The 22,767-nt window shown below is 39.4% G+C and overlaps 2 protein-coding genes across 5 annotated transcripts in view; one reads left to right on the top strand and one right to left on the bottom strand.

Moving 5' to 3' along the window:
- Positions 1-14,707, top strand: part of ANGPTL1 (angiopoietin like 1) — a 31,660-nt gene extending 16,953 nt beyond the window's left edge. For all 4 annotated transcript variants that reach the window (XM_040360344.1, XM_040360343.1, XM_040360342.1 and 1 more), the window contains exons 3-5: positions 10,938-11,131; positions 11,857-12,127; positions 14,101-14,707. In XM_040360344.1, the coding sequence (XP_040216278.1) occupies positions 10,938-11,131; positions 11,857-12,127; positions 14,101-14,288 (653 nt within the window). In that variant the 3' untranslated portion in view covers positions 14,289-14,707. The remainder of the gene's footprint in view (positions 1-10,937; positions 11,132-11,856; positions 12,128-14,100) is intronic.
- The window catches only part of RALGPS2 (Ral GEF with PH domain and SH3 binding motif 2), a 281,112-nt gene that overhangs the window by 94,711 nt on the left and 163,634 nt on the right, over positions 1-22,767 (bottom strand). The window lies entirely within an intron of this gene.

Genomic DNA, 22,767 nt, shown 5'->3' on the forward strand with positions numbered 1-22,767 from the left:
TAACAATGTCACAAAGATCACACACAGATGTGCAGTGCAGCCTCTTGATCAAACATGGGAAATGACAGCAACAGCATCTATGAGTACAGAGAACAGCTAAAGACGAGAGACAGAAAGGAGGGGGAAGAGATATCTAACATTTGTTTGATATGTTTTTTTCATTATACTTAATTTTTTTCCTCCCTATTTTGGAGCATTTGGGAAATATACTAGGAGCAATATCAAGGAAAATAAATATATAAAATATATTTATTATCAAGAATTCACAAAGATCTATGCAAGTGTAAAACATCTGTATTATTACACACTCACTGTTTGACTTTTGTTTTATGTTCTTCCCTCCAGTGATCAAAAAGCTCTCATGTTTTTTTGTATTTTTGATCAGCTTTGAGGAGCATAAAAAGTGGATTAACAATTATTACGCACTTGGATCAAACCACCTACTGCAATCAGTTTCTCAGTATAGGAATATTGGTGCTGATAATTCCATTACCTGGACAAGGCAACGGTCTTCAGGGGTTACTTTAGTGTTAGTGGTATTAAAGAGGAGGATCAAGATCAGGGTAAGGGTCCAGAAAAGTGGAATAGGTTATGTTGATGGCTAATTTTATGTGCTTAGTTAAAGGAGTAATATGTATGAATATGGATTTTTACAATACCCATTTACGAGTAAAACAGCATTCTGCTTTTGGAGACCACATGGCTCCAACAGTCACTCAGATGCTAAAATGTCTGTCAGGTTGACCTATCCTCCACCAATTGATACAGGGAAATGGATAGACAGCTCAGGAATCATAACCACCCCCCCAAAAAACAAAAAATGAAACATTAAACTTTCTACTTTCCTGCAGATGGAATTCTCAACTTATCCACTAGCTGGTGCTGTATATAACTTTGTCAAATTATAAAAGTTTTGCCCCAGTCCTATCCCAGTGACACCCAGGGCATTATTGTGAGCAGAGACCAACGAATGCCTGTCATAGGTCCCGACTCTTCCCCGTTTTACAAGAGTAATTAAGGCTTTACCCTTTTTTATAATTACAATCAATAATTTATACCTAAACTGTAATACTTTAAAATAACCAACAACATGGTTTAATACATATCAGGAAAAACAATTCCCCTTCCCGTGACATTTTAGCTCAGAAGCATAGTTTAAGTCTATTCGGTTGAGTTCAGAACTCTCTCACCCATGCATTGTTTACACTAAGCAAAATGTAACAATACTATGTGCACTGCCATTCATTTGCAATGGCACCCCAATGTACATATACTCCGGTCAACGAATCTTAAATACAGAACAGGTTGCTTGCTCCCACACATCCGCCACTTATAAAGAAATAAATAAAAAAGACTTGTATTTTTTTCAACGAATACATGGTTTTCTCTGATTGGCCAAGACAGATTGTGATGTCAATCACTTCACTTCGAGAAATCAGAGAAAGCCTTGTATTCATTGGCCACACAAAAGGTGACATCTGGAGATTATCTTTTTTACTGGCCCAAAGTAAATACTTAAACTAATCTACATTCTGGGCTTCTTCTAAACTAATGGTTTCTCTTAACACAATGGGGGTTATTTACAAAAGGCAACTCCACTTTTCACTACAAGTGCACTTGGATATGTAGTCTCTGTAGATCCGAGGGGGACATGCAAGGAAAGTAAAAAAACAGCATTTTAGCTTGCACATGATTGGTAAATAAAATCAGCAGAGCTTCCTTTCCCCTCCCATTTCAGATCTACCCCTCAGATTTACAGCGACTGCACTTCGAAGTGCACTTTTAGTGCAATTTCAAGTGCAGTTTGCACTTGTAGTGCAAAGTGGATTTGCCTTTCGTAAATAATCCCCAGTGCATCATAACTCATAACACGACACATAGTATAAATTGGCCATGGGTGATTGGGAACCTGGGTTGGGGTTAAGGAGTATTTTCGAGTAAGTGAGAATTAAGCAAGTCTTAGTTTTTTGGCTTTTTAACTTAAATCCTATTTTTACCATTTTGAATAGAACAGGAAATTGTTAAAACCCCTGCCAGTTTTTTTCTTGCCATCTGTGATCCATTCAAGACATTTCCTTTCACTTTGTCTTGCAGAAACGACAGAAAATAAGGGACATCAAAAAGTGAGCTGAACCCCCAATTTTGTATACAGCCATCACCAAAACAGGTGTCCCCTATAAAAGATTTTCCCTCTGTCCCTGTCCTGGTGACAATTAAAACATTTGGGGTTCTCTTTCAATTTTAGTCCTAGTGATAGTTGGAACCAGAAGGAATAAAAAAAAGTGAATCACCCTAGTGGGGGTACAGACCACAAAAACATACGTAACAGGCGCCAACTCCTCATCCACACTATTAGAAAAAAAACAACAACATTGTTGAGCTAAATGTAGGGGTAGGTTAAGGCTACTTTCACACCTGCACTTTGGCCCAATGGCATGTACCTGCAAGAACCAGCAGTCATGATTCATCACTTACCCAACATCTATCCCTGATGCAAGTGATCACCGCATAGCAATTGCATGCGAGCAGCTACAAATGGCTGCAGGGAGCAGTCAGTCTCCCACTGCTTACAAGGGGGCTGCCTCCTGCAGCCAATTGCAGGTACCCCCCACTGGGGTTCTTACAATTACAAACTGTGAGGCCAAAACACAGATGTGAATGTTGCCAAAGTGACAGGGTTAGGTTAACCATCAGGGATAGAGGTTAGGTAAGGGATAAATCGTGACTCCAGGTTAATTCTTACATGTTCTGAGCACAAACTAAAATACCCCAAAAATATTGCACTAGTGCAGCCACAGGGTGCAAGAGGTGAAGTTTCCCGATTGAAATGGTTTATTTTAAACTTGCTATTTACAAGCCAAGTAGCAGGAAAGCGGATTGGGAAAGTATGTTCTGAATATGGAAAGGACCGAGATTTATTGCATTTAAAAAAGTATTTCCCTGCATCCTAATATAGAGTGACCTTGGGTAGGACTGGATTCTTTTGCTATACGCCAGACACCAGGAAAACAAGACATTAGTGGAGGAAATTCAGATCCTCTATGCAAACTTTATAACTTACTAAATACATTACTCTATGCAAGGAAGGCTCTTAATGAGGAGCTCCAGACAGGGCAAAAAAAAAAAAAAGTAAAATATGTGCTTTTTACATTTGTGAGAAGTGTTGGTCCCTCTAGGCTCTATGGCCATAATTCACAGTTAACTCTAAATTGACAACCTGTAAAGGCATTTAACATGTCATCCTATAGGCAATTTTGGGTATTATAGTATTTTGTCATTTCACGGGCGTGTGCAATTTTGAGGTTTGAAACTTTTGGTATTTATTTACCCCATCTTATTTTTCACAAAAAAAAGTGTATAGTGTATTTGCACCAAAACTAATTTTAGTGTACTTTTTACTGAAAATATGCATTTGCTAAAAAGCGGTGCAAATATGCAACATAACAAAATTGACACTGCCAACATTTTATTCAACGTGGCTTCCGCTTTATAAAAAAATATATAAAATTGTCTATTATCCATTAACCCCTTTACGCAAATATGCGGCCCAACTGCACTGGGCTCTTTTTGATTGGCTGCTATAAGTTATTTCATGTTCTCTCTGCAAACATCACCTGTCAACGTGTAGGGTAAACATGCTAGCTAATGAAAATAAAATAAACCAAAATTGCTATATCATTAACTATATAGGAAAACAAAAAAGATCAGAGACCCCTTCATCAAGAAATGGTTTACAACTCTTCCTGTAATGCAAACACTACAAGCACATAATTTATACATAATGACTCTATATACACACACACACACACACACACACACACACACACACACACACACACACACTTGTTCACATTAAATATGATGTCATATTGCCTTTAGCAATGTACCCAAGATCAGTTTATAAATATTTACAAATATGTTCTTGCTTGCTATCCAACAAGATTCAAAAACGTAATTTTCTTGCTACAATGTGTGCTCCTATCACGCCGTATATATTTTATGTCTGTAGCCCCAACTGTCCATGTAACTAAACATTTACCTTTTAGGACAGCTTAGGAGGAAAAGGGGAGGTTAATTACAGCTTAAAAGTTTTTCTATGCACAAATTTGTAGTACCCTCCCATAAAATTAGAACCCCAAATTGTTCCAAATACCTTGAAGCTAAGCTATAAAATTATATATATATATATATATATATATATATATATATATATATATATATATATATATATATATATATATATATATATATATATATATATATATATATATATATATATATATATATATATATATATATATATATATATATTCGGCCCCTTCTATTCTTACATGTGTGATTGGGGGAGATTCTGCTCAGCAACAGGATTCTCTCCCCCATTCACTGTAATAAGTGAAAGAATGTAAATGGAGAAGGCGGCAGGAGGCATGTCCACATTGGTTTATCTTTGGTGCAGCTGAATCCAGAGATCCGAATCTAATAATCCCCAGGAGAATCAAAAGTTCAGCAGCAGGAAGAGGACAGGGCAGCCCTGCAGTGAAGATTTCAGTAGAATCCAGAGCAGCCTGCACATCATAGGACATACATTTGTTATAGGTAAATGATGTAAACTTCAGCTTTAAAAAGAAAACAAATGACTGTCCCTCTAACACTAGGAATTGTGGAGCAATTCATCCTGTCTCCATAACAAGTTCATCCTTGACAACTTCGATTTCAAAACAGTTGAAAAAGTAGAACCAAAATGATTTTGTTCCTAGCAGTAACTTCTAACAAAACACCATTGTTCACATATAAAAAACACACTTTACATCCATTAAACGAAAATATAAAAATGTTCGACTATCAGTTTAACATTTTTCTGCTTTTCTCAAAGCTTACTCACTTGCCTATCACAGGTCAGTGGAAATTCATGGGCGATTTGTTAGCAGAAAATTCCTTAACAGGAAAACACAGGAATGTATATTCTATGATTTGTAGAGTAGATGTAAAAAGGGATCGCGTTAATGTTATCTATGTGTTTATACATAAAAAACATGCTCCAAGTACAGCAATTAAAAGGAGTTCTATGGTCACAGCATACACTTCGATTTACCAACATAATTTGTACTGCTATTTTAATGCTAATTATTTTGACAATGCATTATGCAACAGAACCTTATTTGAAAATAACTCTTCTCATGTTGTCAGGGGTGCCTGTCTGCTGGCCATCTCTTTCTACAAGTCCAATTTTGCAGATTTTCCTTTGCCATTTACTTTTGATTTCTAAGGACTATATATCCCATGGTACCTTGCAGCCTGCAAAGCCTGATTTCTGTACCGACGTCACCTCCAGAAACCCCTCCTATCAGCACTCCATTATATCCTGCACCAGCTACATAGGAAAGGGGTAATAGGTATGCTGTGTGTGCGGTGCTGCCGTTTAGTAGTTAAATCATACCTCATTACAAACTGGCTCCACTAGATTTCTGGGTGCTGCGGGCATGCGCAAAAGCCAACAGCTTTGTGATATTTCACATAATACAAGATCTTCTGTGATTGGAAAAAAGAGGGTGAAGGGGGAGGGACGCACATGATTTCTCATTTTCCAATCACAGAATGTTTTGTATCATGTAAAAAGAAAAAACACAAGGCTTTTTGTGAGTGGTGCAACTGGAGACCCGCACTGCTGTTAGCTGCTGCTCTTGGATTTGGCCTTTAAAATGTAACTATATAGATAGACTTTAAATTTATATGCACATTGGACAGCTATATAACATACACACAGCCTTCGCTTCCAGGCTAGCAGTGCTATACGATAGTTGTGCTTTACTGCTCATTCCCAAAGTCTGAGTCAGCAAATTCAATAAAAACAATGAATTAACAGTGGGCAATAAACAGCTCCATACTGGTGCTTAATCTTATTTCTATATTTTATGACATTTAAATTAAAGGGTAAGTTCACATTTTCAGAAAATCTGTAAGGTCAATATACACTGGACCCCCTCCCCATCCTGCTGTCCCAAAGGCCCTATGATCTCCCGCTGACAGGCACCAGGACGTCAATTTACCAGTCTGGAAATATGAAATCCCCCTGGCCAGTATAAATTTACCTTAAAGGTTTTCTGTAAAGGTGAACTCACACTTTAAATTGTATTGCTTTAAATTAAGTAGTGCAATAATTAGTTAAAATGGGTATACACTATGCCTTTCCTTTTAAGCAACTATGCAGTTGGCAGGAAATGTGACTTTTAGAAGCACAAACAATTCATAAAGTGAACATTCGTACATGATTAGTAATCAAACAGGATTAAACTATGCAAAAATCATAGATTGTAATATATAATAAACTTTATCTTACACCAGAACCCAAAAAAATCAATATATTGCAGCTAATAGTCTTTGACAAAGTGGCTTTTGTTGAATCTTTTTTTTATATTTTACCAATAAACACTTATTCCTTTGTTGAGAAGTGCTGTCACCGCAGGACACGAGAATGTAAGGACTACAGAACATTTTCCTTCTTCACACGCCCGTGACTTTCCCATTGCTACAACATATAGGCGATTCAGAGGCGATTCAGTTCGCATGTGCCGCGCTATATAAGTTTTTCATTCATTCATTCATTCATATAGAAACGATAAAGGGCGCAGCATAAGGGGTTAGAAGCAGGAAGCCATGAACACAGAGGAATTCTGGTAGGATCAAGGAGGTTGTGTTTAAAAGAAAAAAAGTAACATTAACTGATAAAAAATGCCTTTGATTGTGTTCCAAAAGGGAGCAAAAAAAAATAAAAAGTTCATAGTTACAGTTCACCTGCATATTAAATAAAATTTTATAAAAAGTCTTCCTTCAAATTTCAAAAAATGAGCTGCAATCTATGTGCAGTGGAGAGAATTTCCTCGGCTATAATTGAATATTTGTCTTTCTGTAACATTTGCCTACCTCTTTCATCAGTCCCTTGAAGAGACATCCACATCTCAGATTGAACTGTCAAGTCTTTCACAATAGCTAAAACTAATTATTAACAGATGCTGCTGTTCAGATTGCATTACAAATTTAAACATAAAATATTAATTATATCCTTGTGACATCAACTGCGTGTTGTCCGAGTAGTTTTCATACACACACTACTTTCCCATCAATCACAAATTAAAGGGATCTTCACCAGAAAGTAAACAGTTAGCTTGACTGACCAAGAGAAAGGAAATTTGAACTGAAAAAAAAAAAGAAAAATAAAAAATAGAAAAAGTACTAGGGTCATTTAAAAACAAAAGTTATATTTCCACTCTTAGAAAAGACATAGAAAAAATAGAAAAAGAAATATAAGCTTTATTCAGAGGAATGAAGAATGCCACGTCAATATTGAAAAGAACATCCCGGGGATCCTGAGGGGCCTTGCAGAAAGCAGGTTAGGAAAAATATTCACAATTTCTACCAAACAAACAAAAGTCTCTGTTTTCATTCTGGTGGTACATAACGTCATGCTGGGAGAAATAAGACAAAGACTAAACATATTAAACGATTCATCTTCCGCCTCAACTCCAACCTATCTAGGCCACTCTACCCCAGGTTACAAACAAGATGGGGTCTTGTAGGTTTGTTCTCAATTGGAATTTGTATGCAAGTTGGAACAGGTAATTTTTGTTTTAAATACTAAAGCTTTGAATATTATTATTTTTTTTTTTTTTAATAAACAAACATGTCATACTTGCCTCTACTGTGCAGCTCGTTTTGCACAGAGTGGCCCTGATCCTCATCTTCTGGAGTCCCTTGGCGGCTGTCTCGCTTCTGAAAACTCCCTCTGAAAAGCACTCTTCCAAGGGGGTTACCTTGCGGACACGCTCCCAAGTCCTGTATTCTGCGTCCATAGCCGCAGACTACAGGACTCGGCTCCGCCCCCTGCGTCATTGGAGTTGATTGACAGCAGCACGAGCCAATAGCTGCACTGCTAGCAATCTCTCCAATGAAGAGCCGAGAAGACCGAGCAAAGGAAGAGTGCGTTCGCGATGCAGGACTTTCCAGGGCTCAGGTAAGTAAAACGGAGGGGTGGCAATCATCAGATGTTTTTTCACCTTAATGCATAGGATGCATTAAGGTGAAAAAACATGAACCTTTACAACCCCTTTAAGTGTAGCTCCAGCCAAAAAAAATAAAAAAATTAAAGGTTTTTGAATAGCAGAGGGAAGGGTCAACAACCCTCTAACATTTGTTCTGCTACCTATGTTCCTGTTCAGAAAATTTCAACTCACTTTCTGTCCAATTGCTACAAATGTGACAATTAGATTTTAAAAACACCTCCCCCCCCCCCCCCCCCATGATCTCTTACAGGAGTGAATTTCCCTTCCTTGGGGTAGATTTCCTCTCACTTCCTGTTGTCTCCCTCTGTAAGCATGAGTCGCAAGTCGGATGTTTGTAACCCGGGGACCGCCTGTATCCCACAAACCGTCACAGCTCAGAGACTCCAGATACAGTTTGCTTTTTCTAGCAGGAAAACTACAGCACAGATCTCCAGCATTGCACCTTACATACAATATAAATATTCTGAATATCCCCACAGTGCAACTCCATACTGGTAGATGCAGGAGGACATAGAAAATGTGTATTTTTTACAGCACGATACAAGAACCCCAAATAGCTATTCTCACAACAACCAGACCATAGCAAAAGCATGGAAACCTACGTTAAACACCCTATAGGTCAAATCAAGACGGTCAATGACAAAATGACGACAGAATGGCCTCCTTTAAGTGTAGTCCTTGTGGAAAAACCACTACCTACCTCCAGCTGTCTACCAAACCTTCAAACTCGATCAACTAAACTACCATGTGGTTCTGGAAACTATGATCCCAGAGTTACAGATCCCCTGATCTTTTGCCCGTCCCCATCTTCCTAGCCATTCCCATCCTTCTCTTCTCACCCACCATGCAAACTGTACAATACTCTTGGCTTGTACACTGCTGTACACATAAACTGACACTATACATAACTCATTCTGCTGTAACAGATCTGTGTAGTACAACTTTCATCAACACTTTCAAACATGGGCTGTCTTTTTAAGATAAAACGGTTAAAATGCTTCAATAATAAAAAACAAAACAAAACAAAAAAAAAACACAACTTACACAAATCGCTCTCAAATATTAGCGTGGCCTGCAGTTGTATAGTAACTGATGGCCTGTACACCTTTATGGACTTTCTGCAGTCCAGGCAGTTAAAGAGATTGTAAAGCAGGGGTCAAGTCCTGGGGGAAAAAAAAAAGTGTGGGAACTCCAACCCAAGGTCCAGTCCCCCACCAAAAAAAAAAAAGATGATACGCTCATATGCATAATTACTAAACCTTTTTTTTTTTTTACGCAAGTTCTAAATCCCGCGATAACTCGTGGCAGACCTCCGTAATGTCTCCTAGGAACAAGGATAAAAGCTCCCAGGAGACATTGCAACATCGAGGAAGTGACGGAATACCCGCACACTACCCGATTAATTCATATACAGGAAGCGGCCAGTAACAAAGGGATTACTAAGGTTTGCCTGCCCCTGACAGGGATTCAAGCTGGGCATCGCCGTTTAGTGAAGGATTGGCTCCGGCGGCTCGGCTGCTCTAGTCTTGCAAAGGGAACCGTGTTCCTGCTGTGAAAAAAGTGCAGGGACTCCGTTCCCACGCGTTCCCGCAGGACTTGAGCCCTGTTGTAAAGTCAAATTTTTTTCCCTATAAAAACAAACATGTTATACTTACACGCTCTGTTGCAGTGGGTTTGCACAGAGCAGCCCGGATCCTCCTCTTCTCGGGTCCCGCTTCTGTTTTTCTGGCTCCTCCCTCCTGTTTAGGGGCTCTATAGCAAACAGCTTGCTATGGGGACACCCGAGCTGAGTCACAGCTCCCTGTGTCCATTCGGACATGGTGTCCCACCCCGGCCCCGCCCCCTCTCCCCCCTAATTGGCTAGCTGACTTTGACAGCAGTGGGAGCCAATGGTGCTCAGGAAGGAGAATCTAGGATGGCCAAGGGACACGTGGACATCGCTGGACAGAGAGGGACCTCATGCAAGTGTTAGGGTAGCCAAGCATGGCTTATTTTAATGCAAAGAATACATTAAGATTAAAAAAAAACTTTTGCCTTTACAATCACTTTAACGGTCTCGTCATTCCTTTTTCAACACGGAATCACCCAAAAGACTAGGGCAACAGATACCGTCCAAATTGTAGTAGATTGTACGATATGATTTTATTTAAAGGCTTTACAACCAAAAACAAAGACTAGCATACTCATTACTACTGGACCTTGGCGCCATCTTGATTGTAGCCTCTATTTTACCAGACAACTAAACTTCAATATTCAGTCCACAACATTGCCGACGAAATACCAAATCTTTGACCAACTTCTCCATTCCATAAATACCATAAACCTGTTTACAGAATACTTACAAACTGTCATTTTGTAAGCGTGCTACCATGTATAACCAGAACCTACACAAACGGATGCTTCCTGGTATAAAAATAAAAACAATATGTACATACAGAGTCAGAGGCAAGAAATACAAGCAACAGTTTAAAAATACTGAATTCTACATGAAGACTCAAGTTCCAAGTTCAGTTTTTACTTTACCATTTTGGTCATGCACTGAAAGAACGCTAATATTTATCATGCAATCTTCGATTATACATGAAGACACTGCATTTTCATTAGACGTAAAGCTACTGAATATAGAGTATTGATTTTACATTCAAATGTTCGTTCTTTTGATTACAATTTTTTTTTTGGAAGCGGTTTTTGACAAACTTTTTTTAAATGCCACATATGGAGATGGACTGAGTGAAGGTCACGTATCTCTATGCTGGCCATTCTTCTCAATAGTGTGCTGCAGTGAGTCTGGAGTAATCAAAGTATTTAAACCATAGACAATGTTACGCAAGGGGTTTTTATTACAGGTTCTAATAAAACTGTACCTATAACTTTCAACAGGCCCATTCAAAGACTGTAAACATGCCAGAGAATCGGGATTTACCAGCAGTGGTATTTACTTGATAAAGCCCACCAATGCCAATAGTCCCATGCAGCTATGGTGTGAGAACAATCTGGACCCTGGAGGCTGGGCGGTGATACAGAGAAGAATTGATGGATCTGCTAACTTTTTCAGGAACTGGGAGACGTACAAGGTGAGCAAAAACATCTATTCTAAGAAGTTACAAAATTCATCCATTACCTAGTTTTGCCATAGTTAAATCAGAAAGAATAATTGGAAGATTCAAAATATTTTACAAACTGGAGTGGCTCATAAATTTTAGTAACAAATAGTTTTTTAGCACGGTCAGCAAAGTGAAAAGCATAACCTCAGAATGGATTCAATTACCTTACAGGGAACTTGGTGGCTGCACATCTAAAATGCAACATGCAATATTTGAATACACCTAAACCCAATGCTACGGTGTGCACAGCCCAATTTCCACCATCGCTCCCCTTTAGATGCTCGCTCTCATTCATATAAAACATAAATCACACCAATTATATAAATAAGCAAATTTTGGTTGTTCCGATGACTGACATGTGTTCAGACAAACCAGCACCTGGAGAGCTTTTGGAATACGCAACATCACAGCAATTAAAAGTCATGTGGCCTGCCAATTCAATGGCTCAGGATAAAAGTAGAGTACAAACTAGAGAACATATGTTTTTATATTTGTTGGGTACACCAGAGAGTACGTACATAGTACTACTGTGTACAAAAAGCAATATATAAAGTATTTTGTTAGACTTTGTGGTTTAACATCTTTACATGATTTAGAACACAATCTGAACAAATACGTCACTACTACACACTTTAGTATTAAACAATAGAGATTAAGCAGTTCAACACAATCACTGTACAATTTTTCCTTTATAGAAAGGCTTTGGAAACATTGATTCGGAGTATTGGCTGGGATTAGAGAACATCTATCAGCTGTCAAACCAGGATAACTATAAACTGCTGATTGAACTGGAAGACTGGAACAATAAGAAGGTCTATGCTGAATATAGCAGCTTCCGTCTAGAGCCAGAGACCGACTTCTACAGGCTTCGACTGGGGACATATCAGGGCAATGCTGGAGACTCCATGGTTTGGCACAATGGCAAGCAGTTTACAACACTGGACAGAGACCGGGACATGTATACAGGTGAGAACCACATATATAAACCTAAGAGTAAATAAAATACATTGTGCAGGAACAGCCCTGCTGCAAGGGATAATTTTTTTTCTGGAGTTGGGCTTTAAGTAAACATGAATAAGTTAATGTTGCAGCAGATAACCAGGGATTCACAACTGTGTTTCTAGATCTGTCAAGCTGAAAAGCGAGTCCGTTAATGTCATGTTGCATACAGATACTGCTAAACTTGCTCTAGGCATCCAAGCTTCTAAAAACTCTGGTCACGAATGTGCTGGCCATACATCTACAAATCTTTCATCAGTTGAGAGAGCAAGCTGAGAACTGCCTTTTCTTAAAGGCTGCTGTATCCAAAAATCCAAATAATGACTCAAAACTATTCTCATCCTGAAGGATATATTTCAATGTGAATTATAATGAAAAGTCCACACATTTTTTTAAAATGGCTTTGCTTTCAAACGTTAGCTTTTGCTTTCTCCATTATTTTATTCGGTTAATGTAATCAACACAGCTCGCAGGTCACATTTTACATTCGGGGCATTTAAAGCAATATGCACGGCAAAAACCTATGCTGTAGTAGCAAAATATTTCAGCTTTACCTTAAAAAATGGCAGTTGAATCACTACAGAGCCTCTAGCCAGTGTCTCTGCATGTTCACACAAGGTTGGGGGGGTTTCGATGGTACAACCAGCCGGTTGAACAGGCGTTTTACTGCCATCCTCTCCCACCTGAATACTATAGAGAGCCGCTCAGAGGTATACATGCCGCAGCTAAACTTAAATGCCATGTTTTCACCGGGTGGTGCCAACGGCAAATAGGACTAATGCAGTACTATTGGGCGGCATAGGAACTGCACTGCAACCGCGAGCAATGCAATGTGGTAGTCTGAAAATTATAGTGTTAAATCAGGCAGTGAGGTGGTGACATATCAACCCCTTACCCTGACCACTTGTCAAACACCTCTGAAAAGTGATCCAAGAGTGGATTACTTGTAAATGAACACCCGCAGTGGAACTTCAAACGCTCAAGCAACATTGGCTACTTTTAATCCTTGCGCTGCTATTCGTAAATAGATAGGCAGGTATATTATATTTAATTTGTTTTAAAGTGCAAGTCCAGCCCAACACTAAAATTCCTGCATCTAAAGACTATCTAACACCAACCTATCTAGCCCTATAATGAAGAAATCACTATATATACCTTTTTTGAAGCCGATCCGAATTGGTCTTTAGCGGTGGAAGCTCTGCAGGAGGACACAGCCGACAATGGCTGTGCAATGAATGGGGAGTGACGTCATCCACAGAGTTACCATCAGGCCACTGTTGTCGGCTGTGTCCCCTGCACCCGCTTATACAGCAAAGCCACGGCTGACAGCTCAGCATGGGATCGGGTCAGTTCAGCTTCAAAAGGGTATGTATACGGAATTCTTCTTTACAGGGCTAGATAGGTTAGTGTTAGATTGTGGATGCCTGTAAATGCAGGGATTTTAGTGCTAGGGTGGACTTCTACTTTAAGTTTTTTTTTTTTTTTTTACTTAATTTACTTCCTGGTTTCTATGCCTAGGCAAATTTCATACATCCCAGAAGTCTTTAGGAGGGGTGTTCTCAGCTAAGCACACTTCTCCTGCCTGCATGCCCAAGTTAAGGGCAGATGGATCCCAGGAAGTAAATGCTACATGAATCATTTGCGGTTGTGGTTTCTCAAATTGATTCCTCTGCAAAATAAAGCATGGAGACATGGATGGATGAGTTTGCATTGGATATTAAAAAGGAATTAAATAGCGTTTTAGGTTTGTGGTGATCAGATGCAGTGTAGTTGACTTACTGCAGCTTTGCTTAGCTAGATAATCCCCGCTCCTACTCCCAAGATTGGTCAGGCAGGGATTACACAATCTTCTGGTATTATATAATGTAACTTGACCTTTAGATTTATTGATGATTTAGTATACATAAGTATATTATATGTAATTTATCCTCTATTCCCAGGAAACTGCGCTCATTTCCATAAAGGTGGATGGTGGTATAACGCTTGTGCACATGCCAATCTAAATGGCGTTTGGTACAGAGGAGGAGTATACCGTAGCAAGCATCAAGATGGCATCTATTGGGCAGAATATCGGGGAGGTTCCTATTCACTTAAAAAGGTCCAGATGATGATAAGACCAATTGACTGAAACACAAAGAGGGACAATCTTGGACAGTGAACAAAAAAAAAAATCATTTTATATATTCTTTATTTGAAGACTTATTGTATTTTTATGAAGTTGTACATGGCTTCACTTGGGATATCGTCATTAAGAAAAAGAACTAAGAGGAACGCTGGGCATCCCTCCATGTAAAAGGTTACTATGAGATAAAATGTATGTATTTTTGCTAAATATTTTATGGAACTTCTGTAAGAAATAACAAATGACATGGCTTTTCATTTGCCAACAGCAATAATTTGTGAGAAAAATCTATTCTGAAAGCGATACAATAAGGAAAAAGATGTGCAGTCACGTCTGTATACCAATACTTGTTAAAAAGGAAGTGAACTTCCTCTGCTGACATTTACCTATAGGTAAGCCTATAATAAATGTTTAGGAGACATTTACATTACATGCAGCCAGTGACATCACTGCCACATGCGTTCTGAACGAACGGCCGCTGGTCCTTCGTCGCCCCGTGCCGTGAACGGCGGCTCCCGCATGCATGTGCAGAAGTGACATCATCCGGCCAATCGGAGCCCACAAACCCAGAAGAAACTCTGGGGGAAATGTCAGTAGTCTCAGCGGTGTGGGTGCACTGTGAACAGCTTTGTTCCAAGGTATTTTTATGAGGAGCTAGTATGCGATACATACTAGCTCATTATGCCTTTGCCTTACAGATTTTTTTTTGTTTTGTTTCTTCTGGTCAGAGTTTACAACCTCTTTCATTTGATTGGTGCTTAGGACCACCCCATGTAATACAAAGAGGTGTTTGTACAGCTCCATGTAAACTAGGTGTGTGTCCCGCAGGTCACAGCATGTTGAGTCTCTCCATCTACTCATATAAAAAGGTTTCCATAACAAACTATTGTAGGCTGTATGGTTTTATTACCATAACAGATATGGGGTAGCACAGTGGTGCAGTGAGTAGCACTTTGACCTAGCAGCAAAAGGGTCACTGGTTCGCATCCCGACCACGACACCATCTGCCTGGAGTTTGCATGTTCTCCCTGTGCCTGCGTGGGTTTCCTCCGGGTACTCCGGTTTCCTCCCACACTCCAAAGACATGCTGGTAGGTAAATTGGATCTTGTCCAAATTGGCCCAGTATATGTGTGTATGTGTGTATATGTGTGTGTCCCAAGCGTGTCACGATCCTACGGGGTAAAATGACCGCACCAGCCAAGCAGACTCTGGCTGGAAAAAGCGCCCAGAGGCGATTCAGTTCGCATGAGTTGCGCTATACAAGTCATTCATTCAGATATCATCCACATATAAGGCTGCAGATAAGACCAGTCTCCTAAATGCCAGCTAGGTGAGAGAACCCTCCATACGAAAACACAAAATTCTAATTAAAGACCAAAACGCTCTGTAAAATGCACCTGTAGTGTGTACAGGGCACGTTGGGCAAGAGTTTATCAAATATCAGTAAGGCGGAAAAAAAAAAAAACGTAATCGAATACAAAAAATTACTTGAAGGGGGTTAATGCAAGAAAAACATACATTAACACTACAGGGGCATTGGTTCACATTGGTGTCAGAATTTTTTGCAAGTGTAAACTTAGCCTTGCAGGCTCTTGTGCAATCATCCACAAAGCACAATTCTGCTACTGGGAATCTTGGTTGTGATGTCAGCAGGCCCAGAGCTGACACTTAAAGCGGAACTTCACTCTCCCAATCAACACTGGTTATTTTTATCTTCATGTTTCTAGCATTAGTAAACAGATTGGAAAGTATATCATTCATTTGTTTTAATTTTTTTTTAACCTTTCTTTAGTTACTGTACTTCTTAGTTTCCTGCCTGGGCAAATATACATCCCAGGAGTCTTCAGAAGGTGAGAAGAGGTTGTCCCAGCCAAGCACACTCTCCTGCATGCATGCCTGAGCTAAAAGCAGATGGACACCAGGAAGTAAATGCTACATCATTCGCCCTTACTCTTAACCAGAAACGCTTGGAAGGCGTTTTTCAACGTGATAAAAAAAAAAGCATGGAGCCATGGATGGATGGATGGATGGATGGGGGAAATTTGCCTTGATTAGAAACTAAATAGCGTTTTCGGTTTTTGGTGCTCAGATGCAGAAAAGACCCGTTTTAAGATTTTCCTTCGCTCCGCCCCTAGCAGTTACATAGAATATTACGTTGATGAGATGAGGGGGGTGGCAAAGGAGATGTGACAGTTTTGGACACTCTTAGGAGGGGCAATGATGTAGTGATGTAAAAACAGGTAGGGATGTGCAAATGCAGCTGGAAAATCAAAGTATGCATTCTGCAGTATTGGCCAACTACGATTTTAAATCTTTGGTTCCTTTACTTAGAAGTTGGACTACAATTTAAAGTAGGATTTTGTTCCTGAATTTACATTTTGCAAACAACCATTGTCAACTAGCCTGATTTTTAAAACTGCACTTTAAAAATAAAGACCGTTAATGTAATTTGGCGTTAGGTAAAATGCACTATTCGTTTAGCCAGGGGTCTCCAAACTACGGCCCACATCTAACCCACTACAAATTATCAAGCCTGCAACAACTGTCCATAAAGATACGGCAGCTGGCTGGCAGTGGAGGCGCCAGTCTATGTACTGTCAAAGAAAAAAAATAAAAAACACATGGAGACTGGCGCATTCACTGCCAGACAGACGTAACCTTCCCACAGTCCCCAGCGCAAATCCCACTCTCCCCATGATTGGTTGCTAGGACTGCCAACATTTGTAGGATGACTGGACTTCCAGATTTGCTCCACCTCCTGGCTTCGGCCTCAGTGCCTGAAAGGTGAAGGGGAACGCAGTTGGCTATGTATTGTTGATGTAAGCGGGGCAGTCACTGATGTATGGGGGGACTCTGATGGGTATGCACTAATTAAGGGGAGACTGTTAGCTGTGCATCAAAGTCGGGGGGTCTGCTGGGCAAGTATCAACGCAAGCGAGGACTCTTATGGGCACTTTTGGATGTAAATTGTTTTTCTTTTTTAGCCAACGAATATCTGTAGAAAGTATACTATGCGGCCTTCATACTGAAACGTTTACAGACCCCCTCCCCCTGCTTTAGACGCTCGATAAAGGCATTCTATATACTTCTGCAGTGTGCGTGTCTGCAACCTTTTCAGTCTCAAACAAGAGAAAGAATATGAAAAGGGCCAAACCAATCCAATTTCCAGGTATGCTCCTCAGAACCTCCCATAGATCCCTCTACGAATAGGCCCAATCTGGGTGAATCCCGTCAGCAGGCACATGGCTTAGGGAGGGGACTGTGCTAGAAGCCAACTACACCGATTAAACTTCATGCTGCAACTTTTTATGGAGTGCAGCTTTGTCTGTTTTGGATGTCCGAGGCATTTCGTGGACATCGTTGGATAGTGATTGGGCGCAGGTAAGTGTTAAGGGGCCTGAAGGGGGCAGCTGCACACAGAAGGCTTTTTATCTTAATACATAAAATGCATTAAGATAAAAAAACATTCTGCCTTTACAATCCCTTTAAGTCACATTCAGCTGGACTTGTTCAGGGTAAAGAAGTTTTTCTGCTTATTCAAGCAGCTTTATCAGTTCTGTCATCAACATTTCAGAACAAGTCCAGCTGAATGTGACTACTACTAGTGGGTCTTAAATTGAATACACACTGAGGAAAGGTTACAAACTATGTCAAGTTTTTGCTGTTGCCCGTGTACCTGTTGGGAACATTTAACTTTAAGTAATTTTCTTTTTGCTTTTTAATTGATTTTTACATGTATGAGAGGAGTGACGAAAAAAGGCCTGGTCTTCAAGTGGTTAAATAAGCCTCTGTAACATTATGTAAGTAGCCACTTTTTTTGTGCCTGCTTGTAAAAGACTTTGTAAATACATTTAGCAGGCATTTAACAAGAAGGTAGAAGTAGTGGAAAAATTCACGTCCAAGAGGTCTGACAAATCTCTGAAGTGGAGAAGTTGTAAAATTACAAAATTTCCTAAAAACCTAACTATGCAGCCAAAGTGGCTAATATATTGAGCATATTCCAGAACTTACTTGGCAAAGTCATCTATGCCTGTGAATCATGATGCAGATTTAAGTATATAATTACAAAGATACAACTTCACTCCGTGCCCTTGACTTAAGCATTAATCAGATGGATAATGGTGTGCAAATTTTTAAACAGCTAATGGAAACGCAAACCCCTAGGCCCAACAAAGGAAGCCACCAATGCTCATCTAAGTAAAAGTACAGAATTTACTTTAAAAAGCCTTGTGGGAGGCCCGATTAAACTAGCTACAGTGATTTACACAACGAAAACCAAGAAATATGCCAAACTGTCCAACACATGGCAAAGTTTCCTAGATGGTATAAATAACCACTTAAGGACCCCTTCACGCCGATATACGTCGGCAGAATGGCACGGCTGGGCACAAGCACGTACCTGTACGTCTTCTTTAAGAGACCCGGTCCAAAGCTCCGTGACCCGATCGCCACCAGTGTCCCGCAATCGGTCACAGGAGCTGAAGAACGGGGAGAGGTGAGTGTAAACACACCTTCCCCGTTGTTCATTGTGGCAATGTCAGTGATTGTCTGTTCCCTGATATAGGGAAAGACAATCACTGACGTCACATGTCCAGCCCTGCCCCCCTACAGTTAGAAACACATATAAGGTCACAATCAACACCTTCAGCGCCCCCTAGTGGTTAACTCCTAAACTGCAATTGTCATTTTCACAGTAATCCGTGCATTTTTATAGCACTTTTTGCCGTGAAAATGACAATGTCCCCAAATTGTCCGATGTGTCCGCCATAATGTTGCAGTCACGAAAAAAAAAAAACATGATCGCTGCCATTAGTATTAAAAAAAAAAAAAAAATAATAAAAATGCCATAAAACTATCCCCTATTTTGTAAAAGCTATATATTTTGCGCAAACCAATCCATAAACACTTATTGCGATTTTTGTTTACCAAAAATAGGTAGAAGAATACCTATTGGCCTAAACAGAGGGAAAAAATTTTTTTTAGATCTTTTTGAGGGATATTTTATTATAGCAAAAAGTAAAAAATAATGCATTTTTGTTTATAGCGGAAAAAAAAAACGCAGGAGGTTATCAAATGCCACCAAAAGAAAGCTCTATTTGTGGGAAAAAAAGGACACCAATTTTGTTTGGGAGCCAGTTAAAGCGACGCAGTGCCAAATCACAAAAAGGGGCAAGATCCTTAACCTGCATAATGGTCCAGGTCTTAAGTGGTTAAATGACCATGTATTGCTTGAAACTGCCCTTTTAATATTTAAAACTAAACTTTACCCATTATAACTTGTTAAAAAAAAAAATTATGTTTTTTAGCAAGAAACATATGTTCCACATTAATAACTTTGTTACCACACAGCATGCACCAACCATATATGTGTGAAACTAGCCTAAGTGTTGGACAAACGGTATTAAGAAATATTTTGTATGCCATTGTTGACCACCTCTTAAGGAACTCAAATAGAGCAGACAGCGAAGCTTGGGACTTTAGTGCAACATGTTATCAGCCCTCTACAAGATGGTGGCAACCGAGTACATTTCTAGAAGTATCAACAAGTACCGGCCAATGCTTGAAGATTTTTAAAGAGACATAAGATCAGGAGAGCTGGATGTTTTTTTTTTTTATCATTTTCTGAACAAGCAGTAAAAAGCACTTTAAAAACAACCAGACACCCCTTTAGCATTGCAGATAAATTAATCTTTAAAGTTCGTAACAGGCACAGCAGCTTTCACTTAATTTTCTATGGCAGGAGGCACCTACAATGTAAACAGCAGGTATTTGCAACCTGTTAGATATGAACTCTAATAGACTTTAGAGGCTCTGTTATGGTCTTTGATGAAATTACTTAGCAGTACATGAAGCTAGAGATGTGTTTTTTCTTGTTTTAGTAGTTGTACCATTTAAGAATATGTAAAAACTTACTGTCCATAATTTGGGCACAGTTTCCCAAATATCAAGCTTTGATAGCAATGTATAGTTTGCGATTTACAATTCATGTTTAATAGCACAGTACAAAAAGGATCAACAAATCTACAGAAGTTAAAAATGGCCAATCATGACTTGATGGGCAATTTCATCTTTCTGTTCTGAGACGCTTAAGAGAGTTCTTTGGTCAAAGCATACACTTTAATTTTAGATCATCAGCATCGAAATAGAAATCCCAACAATTTTTGACAATCCAATATAACATAACTTAAAAAAATCTCCTTTCAAATTGAGTGCTGCCCGTCTGCTTGCCATCTCTTTCCACAACTTCCTGGACTCTGAATGCTTTGCAGCTTCTCCCCTGCTGTTTACTCTTAATTTCTATGGACTACAGATCCCATGGTACATTGCTGTTTGCAAGTAAGGATTCTTGCACCGAGTCTGCTCTCCTGAAACTCCTCCTCTCAGCACCTCTGTAGTTCAGAAGGCAGGATCACGGGGCATAGTGAATATATGTCACAAAATTTAAGAATGTAAATTTTGCGGATCTCCACAAAGATCATTCAGATTAATAGATGCTTGCTAGAAAGGATTTAAATACAGTGTGGAAATGAATATATGATTTAGCATTTTGGACATAGATACTCTTCAAATGTTTTCTCATCAGCAACAAACAGGTTTCAATGTGCTGTAATCAGAAGGACTGCCTCGACACAGTAACAGGCCAGAGTCACCTGCACAACCATTTTGTTAGATGACCAGTGGCCGCTGTGCCCTCTATACTCCTGGCAATCGTCCTGGCAGTGACGCAATTATATCACCACCCACTGTAGTGGGCGGAGCTGGGAGCCGGATCACCCAATTCCACTAGCATCGGCCACAGCTCTGTTCCCAGCTCTAATTGCAGATTAGCCTGCCATCATCTCAGCCCCAACATGCTCCTAGGCCTATCACCTCATGGGAAATGTAGTGCTATTTAATTGAAAGGATGAGATATGGGTGAAAGAAACACACACACACACACACCTTCTCCAAATACATTGTTCAGATGGGCATGATGTAGTTTGTGGGAAAAATCAAGAAAAGCTAATTTGTACAAAGAGTCAGGGGTTTCAATAGAGCATCTAAAGTGCAAGTTAAGCAGAATCCTGGCATTGCGCATTAAATGGCTTGTGTAGCCTATGTAAGTTTCAGAATGTGAGTGTGGAGAAGGAATTATTACCTGGTTGGTTTCTATGAGATTCTGCAAAAACAAGGTCCTGGCCCAAAACCAAGTAAGAAATTATGAGCCTCTGTATCAGTTTGCATTAGCAAGTAGTACAGCAGCAGCAGCAGCAACCAAAATATTAAAAACTTAAAAGGTATGCATGGGGTGCCAAAGACATAAGGTCTCGTTCTTCGTCTGTTATCTTTCGCATCTATGGAGACATGTAAAATTCTTGTACTGAGAAGGTGGGGAGAGGGGAATTGGATGTCACAAATCATCTTCAACTAGGAAGATGTACGGTTTCTCCAACAACACAGCTGCAATCTAGACAGGTATGACACATCTACCATGGAATGGTGCAGGCTCTGGACAGCTGGCAATCCCCAGAACACAATTTGACATTATACCATTGCCGCAACAAAGCGCATATACACGTCTGTTTTTTCCATCAATTGAGATATAACATGGGTCATTAGCAACATAGTCTCATGGAAACATGCATGTATTTCAATACAAAAATCATAATGGTGGGAAAAGGTCTGTTGTACAGAATAAAATTTGTCTGAGACAAACGGTCTCAACTGGAGCGCAACGTTAAAATAATTTTTAAACTGTGCAAAAAATAAAGTGAAACACAGAAGCTGATCAGTTGCAATGGGCCAATAGACCAGTTGAGTTAAATAATAATTATACCCCATTGTCCCCAATATCTGTTAAAATAGGTGAGCTCATATACAAAATTGGGAGCCAAACATCATAGGAAAAACCAAGGATTTTTTTTTTTTTTTTGTAATTGGCAAAAAAAATAAAAATACGCATCAATGTCACTGAAATATTTAGTTTAACATTTACATTGGGTCCTGGGATGTGTCTAGTCTTCTTGTAAAGGAGGTAACAAAATTACTGATGGCCCACTGTTCTTTATGGATCTACAGTTCTCCAAGTTAGATGTGCTAGAAAATGCTCACCAATCCAACATTTAAATACTTGTCAATCCAATCGCCATTCTCATTCGCTACTTTTCAGATATTGTATAAGCTAGTTTACAAAAATAACCTAGTATAAGTTTAAAGCAAACCTGTAAAGAGGGAAATCCAGTGGATCAGTATAACAGCCAGGGAATTAGCATATATTTCAATAGGAGTTCTGATGACTCCAATTCCAACCAGCCTTGAAAGTTTGAATCCAGCTGGTGACTGGGGAAATAAGTCAATGGGAGTAAAAATAACTTCAATCAGGCCACCAAAAAAAAATAGACAAAAAGCACAAATCTAATATTTTGAACGTATACTTGCAGCATTTTCCATTTTTTTTTCACCTGCAACTGGAACTTTCTAGCAAATTTGGCTTCTTCAAAAACA

This window comes from Rana temporaria, chromosome 7, assembly GCF_905171775.1.
Source record: "Rana temporaria chromosome 7, aRanTem1.1, whole genome shotgun sequence".
NCBI classification, from domain to species: Eukaryota; Metazoa; Chordata; class Amphibia; order Anura; family Ranidae; genus Rana; species Rana temporaria.